General features: G+C 42.6%; 1 protein-coding gene across 6 annotated transcripts in view; it reads right to left on the reverse strand.

Moving 5' to 3' along the window:
• The window catches only part of TPD52 (tumor protein D52), a 109916-nt gene that overhangs the window by 31544 nt on the left and 57285 nt on the right, over positions 1 to 21087 (reverse strand). Inside the window, exon 1 of one of the 6 annotated variants that reach the window (XM_060610782.3) lies at positions 7138 to 7593. The exons of 1 other annotated variant lie outside the window; for it this stretch is intronic. In XM_060610782.3, coding sequence (XP_060466765.1) covers positions 7138 to 7261 — 124 coding nt within the window. In that variant the 5' untranslated portion in view covers positions 7262 to 7593. Of the gene's footprint in view, positions 1 to 7137; positions 7602 to 21087 lie in introns of those variants that run through there. 4 more of the 6 variants (XM_078441421.2, XM_078441423.2, XM_078441422.1 and 1 more) reach the window with 4 other exon arrangements.

The following is a 21087-nucleotide window of genomic DNA, read 5'->3' on the forward strand; positions in this document are numbered from 1 at the left end:
GAGCCCACAAACTCCATCTCCTGCCCAACACAGTCACTGCATCTTCCAACCTGCGGTTCCTACAAAGACATGCTTTTTATTGTAAGTAATGCATTAACTCAAAAAGTAAAATAAACTCCCTTCCATACACTTTTGCCCATTTAATTTTTTTGTGGTAGAATATACAACATAAAACCTGCCATCCTAACCCATTTTTAAGCATACAACTCAGTGGCATTAACAACATTCACAATGTTCTACCACAACCTCCACCATCTCTTAAATCATGCTCTCTTTTTCTTATGTCTCTGCACCTGTTATTTTCTCTTCTGGAAACCCCCTCCTTATTTCCAAGTCCCATTCATTTCAATAAATCAGTTTTAAGAGTCTCCTGTTCTTGGAGGCTTTCTTTGGACCCTGTGCCCATGCCCTGCTCTGGGTAGAACACTCTGTATGCAATGTCTACTGTACTTAGAACACAGGCTTCGGGGCTGAGCAACATTTGACCTCAGCACTGTGTTACAATCCTACATCTTTAGCCCAGCATCGCATCTGGTACACAGATGCTCAGTAGTACTCTTGGAATACATTAATTACAGGAAGGTACACAGTTGAGTTAGGGAAGAACTCAGTCTCCCTTCACTGTCTACCTTCTGTCTTGAGCTTTTTATTTTGTATCTCATTCTTATTTCAGTGCCTTCACCTACAGAGGTTTTCTATTGAAAACACAAAAAAATTAAATTTTTTAAATAAATAAAAACCAGAAACAGACATAAGATGTCATTTTTCTAAAGAAAAACACAACTTCTGTCTCATATATAATCTATACAAAGACTGTTACATTTGGAGCAGGTCATATACCTTCATGTTACAAAGCACATTCACAGCCACACACACCGCGGCTATACACGTGGGACACGAGTGGTATTACAGGAGGAGGGATATGATGTCAGCTGCTCCCAAGATATTCAGTTAGGAGGGAAAAAGCTGCAGAGGAGGAGTCTAAGATAATGTGCTATTTAGTTAACACCGCCTACTCAAGAGAGAAGTTGTTAGAGTATAATGGAGCCCTAGAAGCTTCTCTAGGAAATAAAACTGTATATACCTCTCTTACACAATCTTCAGAGGCAACCATGGCTTTAGGACCAGGGTAGGAATAGGAAACTTAAATCTCTTTCCCTGTGCCCCTCCCTAACTTGCACATGTGCTCTCTCTCTCTCGCTCTCTCTCTCTCTCTCAAAATAAACTATACATTAAAAAAAAAAAAAAAAATTAAGCTATAGCACTTAGGAACTGGAAGGAACCATGAGAACCCATTTGGCCTAACACTGCCTTCTGGCAAGTGAGTGTCAAAATCGTTCAAGACAAGGTAGGGAATTTGGCCTTTTAAAAGTGTAGTATTTTACAGAGCTGTTGTCCAAGCATGGGCAAAGGGAAGTAAGAGATTAAACTTTACGGAGAAGCTCAGAGGAAGACCAACCTTCCCTTCTCCATTCCCTGGTCCTTTCCAGGTAACAGTCTGAAACAGCAACTCGGGCCTTCCCAGGCTGAGGCAGGTCCCGCCCCAGCATCGCCACCTCACGCTGCGATAACCTCGCTTCCTTGGGTGTTTGGTCCACATATTTTTGCAATTCTGTTTAAATAGGGTACAAATACTATTCCTTGTCTCTTTTAAAGTTTATAATATTAGATATTTGGTCTGCTTTTCAGCATGATTGCACTACATTTTTTGGACCCAAATATCTGTTTGTAGAAATATTTAAAATACATACTTTCCATTATGACGTCGAAAGAAAGAAAGAAAGAAAGAAAGAAAGAAAGAAAGAAACTTAAGTCCCTAAGTTTGTTTTACTTAAGCACAAGCAAAAGGAAATATGTGTTCTTTTTTTTTTTAACCCAGAGATACAAAAAGAGATACAACATACAGTTTGAAATGCCTTTAGTGGTAATATCCAAAAAGAAAAAAAAAATCACAAGGTAAACGTATTTTTCCTCTTAAAAGTCTGAGCTTGGGGGTACCACTCTCTGGGCCTTCTTGGTTTCCAAATGGAACAAAATCCCAGCGGAGGTGGGAGGAATATGTGGAGGTCCCCACAATGAAGTGAGACGCTAAACAAGCAAGACCCTTTCTCTCTTTTAGGAGACCCTAAAAACAAAGGATCTACTTAACAGGGCTTCTCAATGGCGGCACAAGGGGCATTTTGAGCAGGACAATTCTTTGTGGCAGGGTCGTCCTGTGCGTCATCCACGTGGCATGCAGGCATCTACCCACTGGATGTCAGTGGCAGTCCCTCCCCACAGCCACACATGCAGTTGTAACAACCAAAATCATCTCAAAATTGGCTCTAGTTGTGGCCAGATGCCTGCAGGAGGCAAAACTGCCCCAGGTTGAAAACCAGTGACTTACAGCAAGGGAGTACCTGACTCCTGCTATTTGACACAGATTTTCTTCAGAAGAAAAGAGATTCAGTAGCACAAGCCATGAAAACTTCCTATTTCTAAGGCTATAATTCTCCCATATTTGCCCGTGGTGATAACAGTACAACAGAGTAGGAGAGAAAAATGAGTCGAGTACTTGTCATCAAGGCAGCAAGGAACAAAAGGCTTAGGAAACCTGACCCACTGCACTTGGGGTAAGACCCAGAACCTTAACTGAAGAGAAGGGGGAGGGGGGTGGGCAGTTCAAAGGCCAAGAAGGAAAAGAGAGCTGGCGCCCAGATGCTCCCAAGACTCACCTCTGAAAGCAGGGCCCTGATCAGCGGCCAACTTCCTACTCAAAAAGGTCACCCTCCCAAAACTTCACAGAAAGAACAGAGGAGGAAGGAAAGATCACAAAGGTAGAACACATCAGTATTTTCAAATGCTTTACCCTCCTCCTCCAGAAATTCCTAAACTGACCTCTGAATCTCTTTCATCTAAAAAAAAAAAAAAAAAAAAAAAGGCAGGGGGTGGATCTTCAGTGGATTACTTGAGAACCATCTGACCTCTCAATCCCAATCAAGTGTAACATGAGTAACCAGGGCACTCCACAGAAGTCAGCCATGGAGAGATTTGGGGATCCCCAGGGAGGAAGTCACTTTCATTCTTAAATTTCCTCTGTAGGAACAAGGAAGTTCTCCGAAACTTCAACTGTGCTCTCATTTTTATTTTGTAAATCATATAGTATTTGCCATTTAAGACCGTCACAATTAATTTTGAAAAACTCTCAAGAAGTAACAATAACCTTTTCCCTAAAAAGAAAGATGATACAAGTAGAAACCAAAAAGGTAACGAAACAGAATGAAAAGGACTCTGAGCTAAGGAATCTGATGTTTTTTCAGTGTTTTTACAGGTTCAATCGACAGCGATGTAACCAAAGGCTCAGATTTTTCAATGGCTCCTGATCCTATTTCCCGAACTCACTAGAAATAACCACAGATGTCTTCTACAACAGGGCTGCATCATTCTGTACATTAGGAAATTTTTAAGAGGAAGAATGACTCTACATAAATAGCACATGGGAAATTATCTCTGTAGGTATTCACTGAAAATGCAACAAAGGACGCAGGCTGAGAGATGGCTGTGCTGACCAGCAAGTGCAAAGACAGAATGGAATGTACAAGTCCACGCAGCACATAAATAATCAACAAAATACCCCCATGGTAAAGCCTGTGGTGGCAGGAAAGACTACACCTTAAATGATTTTTTTTCTTTTCTTTTCTTTTTTAATGTTTATTTACTTTTGAGAGAGAGAGAGGGTGCGAGTGGAGGAGGGGCAGAGAGAGACGGAGACAGAGAATCCGAAGCAGGCTCCAGGCTCTGAGCTGTCAGCACAGAGCCCATCGTGGGCCTTGAACTCAGGAACCACGAGATCATGACCTGAGCCGAAGTTGGATGCTTAAATGACTGAGCCACCTAGGTGCCCCTTAATTCTCTTAATTCTCTTTTTTGAGATAGAGATACTGTGCAAGCAGGGGAGAGACAAAGAGAGAGGGAGAGAGAGAATCCAAGCAGGCTCTGCACTGTCATCAAATTGCCCAATGCGGGATTCAAACTCATGAACCTTGAGATCATGACCTGAGCCGAAATCAAGAGTCAGATGCTTAACCGACTGAGCCACCCAGGTGCCCCTACACACCTTGAATGATTAACCTGTTCTATAATATGTCACCAAAGAGGCCAAGATGGTGTGATAAAACAACAAACAAAAAAGAAACAACAAAAACATTGGCTTGAGGACTGAGGGATGAGTGTGAGTCCCAATGTGGGTCCCAACACCTCTCTTGGCCTCAATGTTCACATCTGGAAAATGAGCTAGAGTGTGAACTAGTCCCTGACAGTTTCATTTGATTCACTCACTCACTCACTCACTCATTCATTCATCAAATATTTGTTGAGCCACAGAAGTCAAGGACTATTTCAGGTGCTAGGGAAGAACAGTGATCCAAAGAGGCTAACATCCCTAGTGGAACTTAGATCCAGATTCTGAAAATTACACATCAGCTTTTCAAACCATGGGCTGTGAAATCCATTTAGCAGTACCAAATGAATATTTTAAAAATAAGAAATGGAATAGTATAAAATATTAGAGGATATCACAAACAGTAAAGTTCTGTTTTCACAGAGTTCTGCTTTAGTTATTGATATTTGTATTTACAAGGTTTGTGGGTCAAGAAGTATAAGATGTTCTGAATGTGGGTTGGTTGTATCAGAGTTTAAACATCCCTAATAAAAGACCTCTCTCTCTTGGTTCCAGCCACCGGCCCTCATCCTATCCCCCACCCAGACTGCTTCTTAGGAACATTCTGCCCATAGATGAAATCTCATTACTTTCTCACTTGCCCCATCATGGCTTGGATAAATATCAAAGAATATGTTTTTCAGATCAGCGTTCCCAACCTTTCTGAGTAGGATTCCTTTTACCATCAGTCCCTTTTGTGCACTACTTGTTTGCTGATTAAGAAAATGCACAGTATGAGGTGCCTGGGGGGCGCAGTCAGTTAAGCGTCCCACTCTTGGTTTCAGCTCAGGTCATGATCTCAGGGTTCAGGAGGTGGAGCCCCACGTCGGGCTCTGCACACACAGCATGGAACCTGCTTGGGATTTTCTCTCTCACCCTCTCTCTCTGCCAGTCCCCCACTGGCACTTTCTCTCTCTCAAAAAAGAAACAGAAAGAAAGAAAGAAAGAAAGAAAGAAAGAAAGAAAGAAAGAAAGAAAGAAAGAGGAAAATGCAGAGTGACCAAAAGCCACGTGAACTTTTAAATGTATTTATAATGTATCTTTCCTAAAAGCTCCTGCATAGAAATACAAAGAGTACAAATGCACCCAAGACATAGTATTCTTTCCATCTATGCCTCATGCTTGATGTTCAAACAGATTTGCAGGCTTCTTGTGCCCTGAGGGGTCCAGGGCACAGAGACTACTGATTACTGTTCTAGATCCTCTTTTACGTGGTTATTTTAGAATCACCATGTTCTTACTAAATGACTGCTTAGGGTGGTTTCTGTTTGTTTTAATGCTTTCTCCCCCTCCTTTTTTCCAATTAAAGAAAACTACTAAACTTGAGCACTAGTGGGTACATGAGTTTGTTTTTAGTTTTTGTTGTTCACTTGTCTTTTCTTTTCATATATAATTTTGTTTTTAATATCATGAGCCCAGACTCCTATAGATGGCGATTAAGAATTGGGAAGACAATTGTTTGAAATTTGCCGAGACACATATTCAGTGTTCCTAACTGCTTTATTTTTAACAGCAAATATCCAAAGGCAGCAATTACTGCAACTGGGGAAAGTGAAAGGAGGTAAAAGATGCCAGGAGAGAAAAGAACTAAAACATGCCGGGTAAATCCTCCCAGGAATCTCAAACCCATGCATACCGATCGCCAAGATCTACTTGAAGTCACGTAACTACAGCCCTGACTCCCCATAGCCCTCTGTCGCTTGGGCTTTATTCTGTCATCGAGCTTGAACTTCCTACTCTGTTCTGCTCTTGAAGCATTTTCTGTAGTAGGATTTAGAAGTTAGGATGGACGATGCCATCCTTTTAGGGGCTAGGATCTCCTATATTGCAAAGGTCCAAGGCTGGCCACAGGGGTAGGGGAAACTTTCGGAGCGGGGGAGAGGGCTTCCCGGCAATCTGACACCCCCGGCAGACGTCGAACAGCTGCCTCCCAGTCTCCCACTTCCAGAAACCAGCGTTAACCTATTATCTTCAACATTTCCCTTCCTGGAAATCCAAACTACACCCCACAGGTGGCCATGGCTGCAACCAACAGAGGAATGTCGTTTCAGCACGTGCTCTGCTGTTAGCAACTATACAACTCAAAATACTTACAACTAGGTTTCCTGCTGTACCCTTTACCACTTCGTTCTCAACTACCCACTTCTTAGGCTTACAAAGGGCAAAGTATGACGTCTTCATTAATAAGGAAAAAAATTAACTTTCTAGGAAAATCTGCTCGCTTCTCTGGCGAGTTAGTTTTACAGAAAAGGTCGTTCAGTGATGTCTAAACTTTAGCTGCAAAATGAGAGAAGTGACCTGGACGGTGTGGTAGGGCTGCGTCCAGCCTTGGGCTGATAAACTAAGATTCTCCCTGCCGGTACCTGGCTTTCAAATCAATGTCATACGGGCACATGTCAAGGAGTGACTGCTTCCAAAGGTACAACAAGAGTGAATTCTTAAAAAAAAAAAAAAAAAAAAAATCTCTTGCCTAGGTATTTCTGTATGTTGCTCTCAGTATTCTGGAACAAAATCCAGGACAGCCACTAACAGGACCTGAAATGTAGTCTTAAGCCTCATCTTAACAAAGACAAAATCAGGGTGCATCCTCATAATTTAGATACAGATGACCACAAGCAAAGACCTTCAGATTCTCCCTTTTTTGTTACTTATCACCTAAATGAACTCACTGTGATCAGAAGAACTCGTATGTTCATATAAATAGTATGACCTTTAAAGTCAAAGTTCCTACTTTACATATAAATAAATATATTCTAAATATTTAATGAGCCATCTAGCGCTGCATGAAATCTACCACAGATTTGTTAACTTAGTTTCAACACAGCAATGCCGTGGTACATCTTTATCCTAATAATTTTAAAGCCAAGCAAACCAAGCAAACCTCAAGTTGTGTCCAGGTTTAATGACAGCACGTTTAACTTTGGAAAATTAATAGTTACCAGACTTCTGCAGAGTAGGTGATCCGGATGGAGACGAGTTTCCACTAGGAGACAAGTAGAGATAGTTTTTGTTCACTCCTGTGTCAAAGTCAAACGGGGACTGGTAGTCTTCATAAAAATCCATCTCTCTACAGTCCGTTCCAGACAAAGGCAGAACGCATGGTTTTATGACCGTCTCATATGCTTCAGGTGAGTGTGGCTCTGGTCACATCGCCATGTGCAACCTTGCTGAAGAAATCAACCCCAGGGCTTGAAGAGCCTGGCTTCCTGGCCCAGGTGTGGCATTTCTTTCTCAAAACCCTCACACCCTCAGGACAAGCAGGCCTGTTTAATAAATGACTTATCTCAAGCAACCTTAGGGCTCTTCACCACCTGCTGTTAATTTCAGTCAACAAAGAAACAACCAGCACAGGGGAGCGGAGCTTTCTTGGGTAAACAAAGGAGGGCCAGGTTTTGCAGTATCTACCAGATGTACAAACAGTTCAAGCAAACATCAGACACTGGCACAGTTACAAGAAACTACATTTTTTTTTTTTTTTACACCAGTCAGCTGACCACCACTACCACCAGGCCAGACTTAATCTTCTAGGACAAGGAAGGATTACCAGGCAGTAATCTCCTACTATGCCATCTGGGTGATAGTTTTTTCCACCCTGGATTACAGCAGAGTTCTGAAAGCCAAGCTTCCCGGTTTAGTGATCAGCTTTCTAAGTATAACTTGGTATAGAAATAAAGCTGTATTTCCATTATTACTTTATCTAAAGTAATGTCTGGCTTAGTGTAACAAAAATGTGTCTGTCCTCCCACCCGCCCCTCCTTTTCTCTTTCTTTCCCTTTCTTTTCCTTTTCTGGAAAGATGGGTGTTTTAGTTACATATACTGCAAAGAGAAGAATCCGCTCTGAAGGTAAAGCTCCCAGATATTCCTGCACCTTCTCTGTTTAAGCCATGTGCCTGCAGGTGCTACAATAAACCTGTGTGCAAATTGCAGGAAAAACCTATTTCCATTTGTACAGCATGCCCTGCAGAGTGACTGGGTGTCAGCTACCTTGTAAGCAAAACGTCTTAGTCACCAAATTCATTTTCTTTGACACAAGTCTATTAGCAGATTCCTTCTATGTTAACCAAGGCTTTTGCTCAAGTGATAGCTCTAGAACTTTCCATGAATGGCTCATCTACTATTAAAGAGGTAAATATAAAGGCAACCCTTCTCTTAGGTGGGCAACAGTCTATCACTACATAACAAAAAAAGGCAGTATCCTACCTCTGCAAATCAACCTGATAAAAATGTACTCTCCCTGGGGGCAAGTAGGTGGCTCAGTCAGTTAAGAATCTGACTCTTGATTTTGACCCAGGTCATGATCTCACAGTTCATGAGTCTGAGCCCTAGCCGGGTTCTGCTCTGACATAGAGGAGCCTGCTTGGGATTCTCCCTCTGCCCCTCCCTCGCTCATTCTCTCATTTTCTCTTTCCCTCTCTCCCCCTCTCTCTCTCTCCCGCAAAAACAAATTTAAAAAGCTTATTTTTAACAACAAAAGTCAATCCGCCTTTTTTTCCTAAAAGATAGCAAAATTTGAGCAACTATAAATGCTGTCAAGTCTATATTTAGAAATAGAATATAATGACTTCTTTATTATTATTATTCTTTGAAAAAAAAATGAATTGTCTGGTTTCTTGAAATCCAAGGTATCTCTTACCTCAATGGGATGGGCATCATGCCCCTGGATTAGAGTGTAGTTGATGGGGTCCCTGGCCCTCTCGATGTGGTTGATGAGGTCCCTGGCCCTCTCAATACTCTCTGCATTTGGCCACTAAATAACTGGTAGAAAAAACAGTTCTCCCTCTCAATACTTGCTCTTCCTCCTAGAGCCACAAGTATTATAAAGTGTTACGGGCTGAAAATTCATATGCTGAACCCCTCACTCAATGTGATGGTGGTAGGAGCTGGGACCTTTGGGAGGTGACTGGATTCAGATGAGGCCAGGAAGATGGCACCTCTGGATGGAGTAAGTGTCATTGTAAGAAGAGAGCTAGCTCTAGCTCTCTCTCACCACCATGTGAGGACACAAGAGGACAGCATGTGGCAACCAGGAAAAGGGCTCTCACCAGGAATCTAATCAACTGGCACCTTGATCTTGAACTTCCCAGCCTCCAGAACCATGAGAAATAAATGTCTGTTGAGATAAGCCACTCAGTCTATAATAATTTATTACAGCAGTCCAAACTAAGGCACAAGATATTTAATACTGACACACATACAATGCAAACTATGGCCACCTCCACACTGCTCACCATCCCTCCAAAATCCCACGTCCTTGGCCTTCAGTGCAGACATCCATGTTACATCCTCTGCCTGAAATGCTGCCTTTTTTCTGCTTGCTGAAGTCATTCATCCTTCAAGACTCAGACAGAAATGCTACCTTTCCTCAGAAGCTCTCCCACTTTCTGTACCCCCCAGCACTCACTGCAACAGCAGCACACAGTGTGACAGTCCCCCTTCCCAGTCCCCCTGTGCCTCCCTGTCCTCCCCTTCAGGGGAGGTGCTGAGTTCTCTATTGTGATGCCTACCCTGAAGTGCTGGCTCTAACCAGTGTGAAATGAAGAAATCAAATAACGGCTCATGCTGACACTGGAAACCTTATTTCTAAAACAGGAGGATTTAGCATTTAACTGACGTCTGAAATCTCTATGCTACCTGCTTAGGTGCCATCTTGGGGTAACAGCATGTCTCTCTGAGCCAGCCGTAGCTCTCCAGTCAGATCCTAGTCAAGACATGCTAGCAGGTAAGAAAAGTGAGAATGGAAGACCAGAGGTGGGAAAAGCATGGGCTATGTGAACGGAATGGCAAAAATTCAGTTGACTCAAGATTCATGTACCAAGTACAAGGGAGCTGTAAGATATAAAAACTGGAAATGTAGCCTGAGGACAAACCATTAAAGACCTTGAGTGACAAACTTCTATACTTAATATAGCTCGCAAAAAAAAAAAAAAAAAAACCCTCTGAGGGTGTCTGAGCCAGGTGGAGGGAGGATAAGAAGCTTTATAAAGATGACACCCGAAATGGCAAATAGGATGCACTGTCAGTAGAGGCTACCGGGAGGGCACTCTGAAGGAGTCTACTGGCACAGCCCAAGGAAGGAAAAACCAGGTAAGATGTGATTCTGTCCTGCTGGACCTTTCCACTGGGAATTCCAGAAGGACTTCAAAATCAACAAGCCTACGACTGAATTCCCTGCTTTTCCTTATCCTATTCCTGACTCTAAATGTGCCATCCTGACTCACCTAGGCCTGACCTCACAGGAATCACTTCCAAGCACTCCTGCTCTATAGAAGGAAACACTACCAGGAGCTGTTCGTCCAACTCGTATTGTATGCTTTCTTCATCCTTTCCCTCTTTTCCCCCTCTCACCGACCACACCCTACTTTCAGACTGACCTAGAATGTTCTGGTAAAGACCTGCCATGACTGTCCAGGTCTGCAGTGCTGTCTATTTAAACACTCTCTTTTCCTCGAGGAATTTCATGTCTCGTGCTCCCCTGCTCCCTGGGGGACGGTCTGCCATAATTCCCACCTACTCCCTGGTCTTAGGCATGGGCTTGTGCTTCAGATCTGGTCCACCCGGATACCCTGGCCCCTTGTTTACAGGGACTGCGCTAGGGGTAGACAGCTGACCCAAACAGTGCCAACTACAGGCCTTCCCTGACACTCGATGAATACTGGGGGAAGTGACAATTCCTGTGACCCGAGCTGTTGGATATCTATTGGGAGGGTCAGGTTCTTCTCTCCTCCTGCCTAGAGGCAAGAGAACGAGTGCTGAGACTGGGACGAGATGACAGGAGAAACGAAACCAGTAAGGGATGGAGCACCAGCATCCGAACCCCTTGATCCAGCTACCCTGGAATTCCCATCAAACAAGTAAATTTCTGTTCCGCTTCACTTGTGGTTAAAATTGGAAAGACTCCCACAATACCTACTTTCCAACCATTTCTCACTATTGCTCCACCGTGGATCAGCCAAACTTGATTTTCCGGTTTCTTGAAAACATCCTAAACTGGGATTAGGCAATTTTCTCAAACTGGAATGTCTTTTCTCTATATTTTTACCTGGCAAATTCCTACCCACTAGTCAAGCTCAGCTTAATAAGTCACATATGAGTGGTCAGCACTCAAGGGTGTTATGAACTGAATTGTGTCCCAACACAAAAGTTCTATGTTCAAGCCCTATGAGTGGCGTATCACACGAGGAATATTCATTTTAGTGCTCTGTAAAATGGGGAAAAATTGGGGCACCTGGGTGGCTCAGTTGGTTGAGCGTCCGACTTCGGCTCAGGTCATGATCTCACAGTTTGTGAGTTCAAGCCCCATGTCAGGCTCTGTCCTGACAGCTCTGAGCCCAGAGCCTGCTTGGGATTCTGTGTCTCCCTCTCTCTGTTCTTCCCCTGCACACATGCTGTCTCTCTCTCAAAAATAAATAAAGATTAAACAAAATTTAAAAAAATAAAATGGGGAAAATATAAATACAAATGCCTACTAAAATGAAGTTATTTAAATGCTAAATTTAATTCATCTAATAGGAAATTATCCAAACATTAACATGATGATGTAGAAATGTATAGATTTATAAGGAAATATATTTTTGAGACATTTTATAGACAAATCAGGATCCAAAACTGTTTGTACTGTATGATCCATAATTGTGTAAAAACTGTAGAGTAACAAACGGATCAAAAGAGAAAATGGGCAGAAGAAATCTATCCCACAACCCCAGGAAAGTGTTTATGCACTGTAGTGCCTGCAGAGGGAGCCTATGGGCAGCTCAGAACTTAATTTAGTACAGCCAGGAAAATGCATACTACAGAAGAATAACCCATTAGATGACTCATGTTATTGCAAATAGAAACAGAGCAAGTAAAAATTACTGTAAAGAATATTAAGTTTCTAACTTCCTATTAGCACTTCACTCATCCCTAATTTGAAGAGATATTTAAGGGATAGTCTGATGTAAAAGCTACATGACACATACAAAAATTTACCTAGAGGGACCTTGAAGGGCACACAGGCAATGTAATTATCCAATAATAGGGCAGGCCACTGATACTAGACATTATGGACGAATCACACTAACACAGCAGACAGCTGGAAGGAGCTCCAGCTGGCCAAATATACAACAATTTAACCACCGACATAATTAAAGAGAGCAGTGGATTATAAATCAAGAATCCAAGAGTCCATATGTGACGCTTAACTTTGTGTGTCAGCCTGACTGGGCCACAAAATGCCCAGATATTTCATTAAATATTATTGTAGTTGCATCTGCAAGGGTGTTTGCGGATGAGATTAACATTTGAATCGGTAGACACTGAGTAAAGCAGATTGCCCTCCCCAAGGTGAATGTGCCTCATCCGATCTGTCGAAGGCCCTGAACCAAAAGGAAAAAAGAAGTTCTATGAAGGACACTACTGGGTCAGTTACAAAAATGGGAATAAAAAGGCAGATTAGATAAAAGTATTCTATCAATGTCAAATTTACCAAAGTTGAAACTGTACTGGGATTATATAAGAGAATATCCCAACTCTTCGGAAATACAAACCAAAAGATTTAGCAGCAAAGGGCCATGTATGGATGTATGCACCTACCTCTCAAATGATTCAGAAAATACTATATGAGTGTATATGTACACACACACACACACACACACACACACACAATGATAAAGCAGATGGGGTAAAATGCTAATAATGAATGAATAACACAGATAGAGTATGCAGGTGTTTTTACCATTCGTATTCTTGCAAACTTTCTGTAGATTTCAAAAAAAAAAAATGTGTTTTTGAATGACTGAGAAGACCTCTGCATCAGATCAAGCAGCCTTGAAGGAGCTGGGGCAGAGAGGAGCAGGTCCCCTCTCACGACAATATAAGGGGAGGCAGCACAACAGAATTTACTTATGGTCACAGATCAGATACCTAGGCTCTCCTGGTTCCTAGCCACTTCTGAGACCTGAAAGAATCCTCTCCACCTTCCACTGAAGCAGCAGCTCATGAACCCTCTCCCGAACAAAAAGTCTCACCATCGCATCCTTTGCAGGTCACATCTTTCCTGAGGAAGGCCAGGAGGACCTTGTTCCACAGTCAGGACAGAGAGGAGGGAGATGGAGGGGGGCAGGTGTCAGTGAACACCACCTTCCTTCCCCCACTAGTGCCACATAAGCAAACCTTGACCAAAACACACACACACACACACGCATGCACACACACACACAGAGTACCATGAGCCAAGAACAAAAAAGTACTTAGTTTTAAATCTGAAACTCAACTTAGAATCACAAAAGATGATGCTCCATTTTTACATACTTCCTCAAGGAAGTCTCAAAATCTCTGGGAGGTGGGTGTTATGGGCTGTTTCCTGATGGGAACCAAGGCAGAGAGTTTTTGTAAACATCCATACCCACATGAAGCTAGCAGGTGAAGCAGCTGGCATCTGGAAACAGGTGGTCTGCCTCCAAAGCCTGTATTCTTTCTGTAACAGGAGAAAGCCGGACAGTAGTTAAGAACCAGGTGATGAGCCAGAACATCACATTCAAAGGGCCTGAGGATCTAACTACAATGCAGAGGCTGCATCACTAACAAGCCCCAGGTGATGGAGGCTGCTGGCACGTGCGATATAAGAAATGCGGATTTGGCCATTCACGTGACCAGGTGTATTTGGTCTTCAGCCACAGTTCCAGAAAAACGCTGCGGACACAGCCATACAGGTGAAATGGGTGTCTCTTGTTTGTAAGGAAGGTGACTTTAGGACCCCATCCCAAAGCAGTGGCTGATTGCCAGAAGAACCAACCATGCGACCAGAGGGTTAGAACTTTCGGTCCCACCCCCACCCCACCCCTGATCACTGGGGAGGCGAGAGGAGCTGGAGATTTAATCAGATAATGGCAGCCTTAGCCAATCATGATTATGCAAAGAAGCCTCCATAAGAACCCAAAAGGTCTTGTCTCCGAACGCTTCCAGGCTGGTGAACGGTGGACTTGAGGAGAATGGCACATTCTGAGAGAGCATGGGCGCCCTTCTCGAACACCTCGCCCTAATCTCATCATCCAGCTGTTGATTTATATCCTTTACTGTACCCTTTAATATACTGGTAAATGTGTGTCCCTGTGTTCTGTAGGCTGCTCTAGCACATTATTCAAACCTAAGCAGGTCAGTGGAACCTCCAACCTGCAGCAGGCCAGCTCAGAAGCACAAAGCACAGGTAAGCACCTGGCATCTGAAGGGGGGCTGGAGTGACAGTGTTGTAGGGCTGATCCCTTAACCCCTGGAATGTGACGCTATCTCTGGGTAGGCAGTGTCAGGCCTGCTTGAACTCTTGGACACCCTGCTGCTGTTTGAGAAGTGTTTCGTGTTACGTGTGGGGTAGGTTCCCCACACATTGTTAGAGGGTCTGGGAACCCCAAAAGAGCATAGGACCGCCCTCGGAGTGACAAAGTGATGGAGGACCTCAAACGGCAGGCTGAGGAATGTGAATGTAATTTTTTACAATAATAAAACCACAACTACTCGTTAGCATTCATTTCATCCTTACAGCAACACGGGGGTAGTAATGTTATCTCCCATCTCCAGATGAGTGAACGTGAGGAATCGAGAAACGAAAGTCCCCGAAGTCTCCTAGCAGTAATCCTCCTCATACTGCGTCAGAGCAATGGGGAGCCGTCTCAAGTTCTCAGCAGTGGGAGGGAGATGGTCAGAGCTGCACTTTGGAAAGATCATTCCTGCCTCCATAGGAAGATGGATACAGAGGGGAGATGGGAAGTCAGTGAAACCGTCAGCAGCACCAAGGGTGTTATGAACTGGATTGTGACCCAACACAAAAGTCATATGTTCAAGCCCTAATCTCCGCTGTGGCTGTTGTCTTGGATACGGGGCCTTTAAGAAACTAATTAAGGTTAAATGAAGTCCTAGGGTAGGGTCCTAACCCAATAAGAATAGTATCCTTATAAGAAGAAGCCAAGACACCAGCGAGGCATATGCGCATAGAGGAAAGGCCATGTAAGGACACAGCAAGAAGACAGACATCTGGGAGCCCACACCAGAAATCGACTCTGCTAGCACCTGATCTTAGACTTCCAGTCTCTAGTGAGAAAATAAATTTCTGTTGTTTAAGCCACTCTGTTGGAGGTATTCTGCTATAGCAGCCCGAGCAAACTAATACAAAGAGTGTGTTCCAGGGAATAACACTGGGAACAGAAAAGGAAAGACATATTGCAAGACACCACCAAGGGATCATCAACAAATCCTGGAATCCAATTGGATGACCAGGGTGTGGGGGGAACAGACTAAACTCTGGATTCCCCCCAGCAGGAGTTGTGAAAGTTGGGGACTGCATTAATTAAGATGGTGACAAAAGAGTAACAGTGGAAGGAAGGAGGAGGGGCTTTAGAAGTACACAGAATGGGGGCACCTTGGTGGCTCAGTTGGTTGGGCGGTCGACTACAGCTCAGGTCATGATCTCGCGGTCCGTGGGTTCGAGCCCTGCGTCAGGCTCTGTCCTGAGCGCTCAGAGCCCGGAGCCTGCTTCCGATTCTGTGTCTCCCTCTCTCTCCGCCCCTTCCCTGCTTGCTCTCTCTCTCTCTCAAAAATAATAAATAATAAAAAAATTTTTAAAAAAAAGAAGTACACAGAATGAATTTCATTTTGGCAGGTTTGTTTATAATGCTCAGGAGATTTCTGTATGCAAACCATTAGACTTTGGGGCTCAGAAAAAGGTTAGGGCTAAAGATATCAATGTGGGAATCTCAAGACTGTCAAGAAAAAGCCCAAAGAGAAGGGCAGTCCAATAAAAGAAAGAAAAAAAGTAGGAATGCCTGAAAGTAGGAAGCAAGCCAAAGAGGCTGCAAAGGGCAGGAAGTGCCCTTTGATGGTGGTGGTGGTGGTGGTGGTGGTGGTGATGATGATAAAGGTGATGGTGACGATGGCAGAACCAACAGTTATGACGATGGCAGAACCCAGAAAATTCTTACTATGTGCCATTCTTCTTTGCACTTCACACCAACCCAATGGGGCAGATTTTATTCTCTACTCCCATGTTACAGATGAGAAAACTAAGGCACATGAAAGCTAACTTCCCCAGGCACATGGCTAGTAAGTGGTGAAGGTTGGTTTTGAACTTTGGTAGTGTGGCTCAAGTGCTCTGAAAAAGCAAAAAGTATCAAAGAAAAATGCAAGTGACCAACATCACAGGGATAACAGGAGGAAAGAAAGTAGGTAAGACCAAATGCTACAGACTTACAAAGAAGCCACGGGACCTGGTGTCCTGGTGATTTTTCAAAGAAATTTTAGTCAGACTGATGGTGCATGACAGATGAGGGAATTAGAGGCCAGTGGAGAGGGAAAAAGGGTAGAACTCAGTGGAGACAAGGTAGGGCTTGTGTGCCTGGTATGCATGAGAGAGAGAGGCAAAGGAGGCAGGGCAGGGACGGGTCCCCAGATGAGAAGGGGGCTTCAATTCCTAAAGTGAATCATTTTGGCTTTCTTTTACAAATGTCAGCCCTCAGAGTAGAAACCACACTAGAATTTTAGGAAGTACTGCCTTATGAAAATGTCATTATTCTCCTTCTTTCTTACTGCAAGAGGAAAAAAATCTTTTGTAGCACAGTATAAGAATACACTATCCTCTCCAGTGTCCCATCTCCAGAATAAAAATGCAGCAATTAGCAAACACATTCAAATTACTAAGACCTAAATGCAAATACTCTAAGTGACAAATGAGTTCCTATAAAGTACAAATCCATGTTCTTGGCCCACTGACTTGCAAAGAAAGTCTCACTTGGCAGGAGCTCCTAATATTCTAGGTGAACAGGTTTCTGCCCTCTCAAAATAACTGAAATTGAAGTTCATGTCCAACAGATAAGCCAGGGACCGTTCTTCTTCCTAAGAAATGTTTTTGGACATATGAAGAGAGCAAGAGTTACACTTATAATGACAGTGAGACATCATTCCCTCTCTCAACCTATTACCAAACATATGTTCTGGGTGGACCTTTAACTGAGGACACCACAACCTGTTGAGAAAACGAATGAATGCCTGAATTTTCTATCACAAAGGAGTCAGAGACTAGACTCCAAAAACACGAAAAGGGTCTCACTCTTTCACTGAGGTCATCTTAAAAAAAAAAAAAAAAAAAAAAAAGTCTTTTATTTATTTATTTATTTAGAGAGAATGTATGTGAGCAGGGGAAGGGCAGAGACGGAGAGACAATCCCAAGCAGGCTCTGCACTGCCACCACAGAGTCCAATGCAGGGCTCGAACCCTCGAACAGTGAAATCACGACTGGAGCCGAAACCAAGAGTTGGACGCTTATCCGACTGAGCTACCCAGGCGCACCCCCCAATGAGGTAATCTCTTATTCTTCTGGGACATGTTGCTGCCACTACTGTTCTCAGACTGAAGATGTTTCATTAGCACACGAGAAAATAATAGAAAATAGCTCAACATTCACCATGTACCCAGATAATTAATTTCTAATGTACAGATTTTTCACTTTATAAATAGAGTTGGAGTTAAAGTCTTATGGCCCCTCACAACCATTGGTGGCTTCCATGATTACAGGCTCAAGTAAAAGTTCCCCAACCAATGCTTCTCAAACTTCAATATGTTCACAAACCACCCGGGGACTGTGTTAAACTACAGATTCTGAGTTAGGAGGTCTGGATGGGGCCTGAGATTCTGGCCCTTGGATAACTCCAGGTGTTTACTGACGTTTGCTTGAGATAGCAGCTGCTAAGTTTGCCTTAGGATAAAAGACTGAATAAATTCTAAATATTTGTCATTCCACATGGCCCTAGCACTTTCTAAATATATATGTTTTTTAATATAAGAGACAGATTTTGTAGCCAAAGGGGTTTTGCTTTTTGGTGTTGATTTCTGTTTTTCTGTTATTGAAACAATGCAGGAAGCAAGCAAATTCAGACAGAAGACAAAATTGGCTATGTCACAACAGGGCATACACCTGCAGGGCCTTTTCAACAGGATAATTACTTCGAGTCTGGAATTACAATAGTATAAACAGCCTAGAACAATGGCTCAGTAATAAGCAAATGAAAGGCCACTCCATCTAAGAGTATTACGGATGTATTTAAAAGCAAGGCCGGTGGGTCCCTATGGTAAGAGTACTGAAGATAAAGAGGTTTTGCCCAAGCTAAATGTCTCCAATTTGCTGACAGTGTTTAAAAAGAGCTCTGTAGGGGTCCATAAACACAACCAATTGTCAGAGCCCTAAAAGAAATAAATGAACTGGTGGGCCAAATTTTAATTTGGAAAAACTTCCACAGTGCTTACACAGCTATTCTCAGCAACTAGAGGCTCAAAGGAAACACTTTTCCTTAAGGGAATGAGAGTTGCCCGAGAACAGTAGGCACTTACTGAAAATTAATATTTGACTATGAACTTCAATCATCAGTGAGCGGAGGCATACTAAACATGCTCAAAATACTCTCCCACCAAGCCATGTAGGCAGCTGAGCTTGCTTCTAACTATAACAGGTCAGTGAGATAGATCCAAAGGATCAACCATTTAAAAAGCACACACCATAAATACTGCCCATTTTTTCCTAAATTTCACTAAGAAATAATCTTATGACAAAATGTATAGCATTTCTATCTGAACCCGCTACTCTGGTTAAGAAAAGCCATTTTTAATTACAAATTTCACATACTTTACTTTTTTAAAAGATAACAGTAGAGGGGCACCTGGGTGGCTCAGTCGGTTAAGTGTCCGACTTCGGCTCAGGTCATGATCTCCTGGTTCATGAGTTCGGGCCCCATGTTGGGCTCTGTGCTGACAGCTCAGAGCCTGGAGCCTGCTTCGAATTCTGTGTCTTCCTCTCTCTGTCCCTCCTCTGCTCACATTCTGTGTGTGTGTGTCTCTCTCAAAAATAAATAAACATAAAAAAAATTTTTTTAAGATAACAGTAGAGTACCCATACAATGGGAAAACCCAAGAAAAGCCCATTATCTTGAAACCAAATCAGTACTAGAGGGCTTCTAAGATAAGCCTGTCTTCTGACACAAGATTAAGAGCCAACCAGATATTTTTTTAAATATCTCACTTAATAACAACCATACTTATGGTTACTAAGGCTTCTTACTGACTTTTATCCATTTTTGAAAAAGTCATTACCCAACAGGTACTTATCGAAACAGCATATAATTTCATTTATCCCAGTAAGCTCTCTCAGTGGTAAAAGGATAGGATAATTCAAGAGGCAATGGGAAAGGGGCATAGAGTAGAAAAATGCTTTCCTGAAAAGTATCCAGAAATCATGTAAGTACTGTTACATTGTCCCTAAAAGATCAAAATAAAGAACTATGTGTATGATTTCATAATTGAACTAAATACAGCTAAGACTGCTAATTAATCACTGAACAAGTTTCCTTATTCCTACACACATAGGTAGACTACATTTCCTAACCTCCCTTACGGTTAGATGTGGCCACATGACTAAGCTCCAGCCAGATGAAAACGATATATATTTAACATGAGGGGGATATAAAGATGGTTGATAGCTACTGAGATTTGGAGGTCTTCACTACAGCAAAAGTTAGAGGAAGTTGACTGATAGAAATATTTTGCCAAATAGAGCTTCAGATAGATTTTTAAGGTTTCTCTTCTATTGATTTATTTACCTATTTATTTAGAGAGAGAGAGAGAGAGCGTGCACACATGAGTTGTAGAGCAAGAGAGAAAGAGTCCTAAGCAGGCTCCATGCTCAACACAGACACCAACATGGGGCTCGATCCCATGACCCTGGGATCATGACCTGAGCCAAAATCAAGAATCAGATGCTCAACTGACTGAGCCATGCAGGCTCCCCACGTTCCTTTTTTGAAATGACCATATCCATGGATGAAAAAATTTTGGAACCAGTGTGATAGCTGCACGACAATATAAATGTAATTAGTGCTGAACAATAGTACACCTAAAAATGGTTAAAAGAAATCACAAATTTTGTGTTAGATAATGTATTTTACCACAATAAAAGTAATGATCATACAATTTTAAGGGTCGAGACCATCATTCACACTTTACTACCAGAAAGACTCAAATAAGAAGTTCAAATGGAGCATCAGGGGAGAGATGAAAACACAGCAACCATAACTAAGGAGTATTCGCTCTTAAACATTTTAAGTATTCCTTCCTGAGACCACAATCAAGATCTCTGTGTTCGGAGTGGTTCAGAAAGTATTTCCAATGAAAAATAAGCAGCCCCTGGCAGACAGAGGTAGGCTGGTTAGGTTATCACAGAAGGGAGGCCATCGTCAGCAAGAGAACAGTCACTAGGGAACAAGAGTGTACTGCCAGACCAATAACCTATTTCAGATCCTGCCATCATGCTCCCTGGTATTTATTAAGTGAGTTGAAGTCTTACGTCTACACACAAACCTGCACGCAGAGGTTTATAGAAGCTTTATTCGTAATTGCCAAACCCATAAGCAATCAAGAGGTCTATCGATAGGTGAGTAGATAAACTGTAGTACATCTAGACAATGGAATATTACTCAGCAATAAAAGGAAATGAGCTATTAAGCCATGAAAAGATATGGAAGAACCTTAAATGCATATCGCTTAGTGAAAAGATCCAGTCTGAAGAAGACTACATAATATATGGTTCTGACTGTATCACGTTCTGGAAAAGCCAAAACTAGGGAGGCAGTAAAAAGGTCAGTGGTTGCCAGGGACCAGGAGGAGGCCGAGATAAACAGAGTGCAGAGGATCTTTAGGGCAGTGAAACGACTCTGCATGATACTCTAACAGTGGATACATGATAGTATGCATTTGTGCAAACCCACTGAACTGTACAACACAAAGAGTGAACCCTAATGCAAACTACGGACTTTAAGTTAATAATGAAGTGTCGATATTAATCAATTATAACATGTACCACATAAATACAAGATGTTAA

This window comes from Panthera onca, chromosome F2 (assembly GCF_046562875.1).
Source record: "Panthera onca isolate mPanOnc1 chromosome F2, mPanOnc1 haplotype 2, whole genome shotgun sequence".
NCBI classification, from domain to species: Eukaryota; Metazoa; Chordata; class Mammalia; order Carnivora; family Felidae; genus Panthera; species Panthera onca.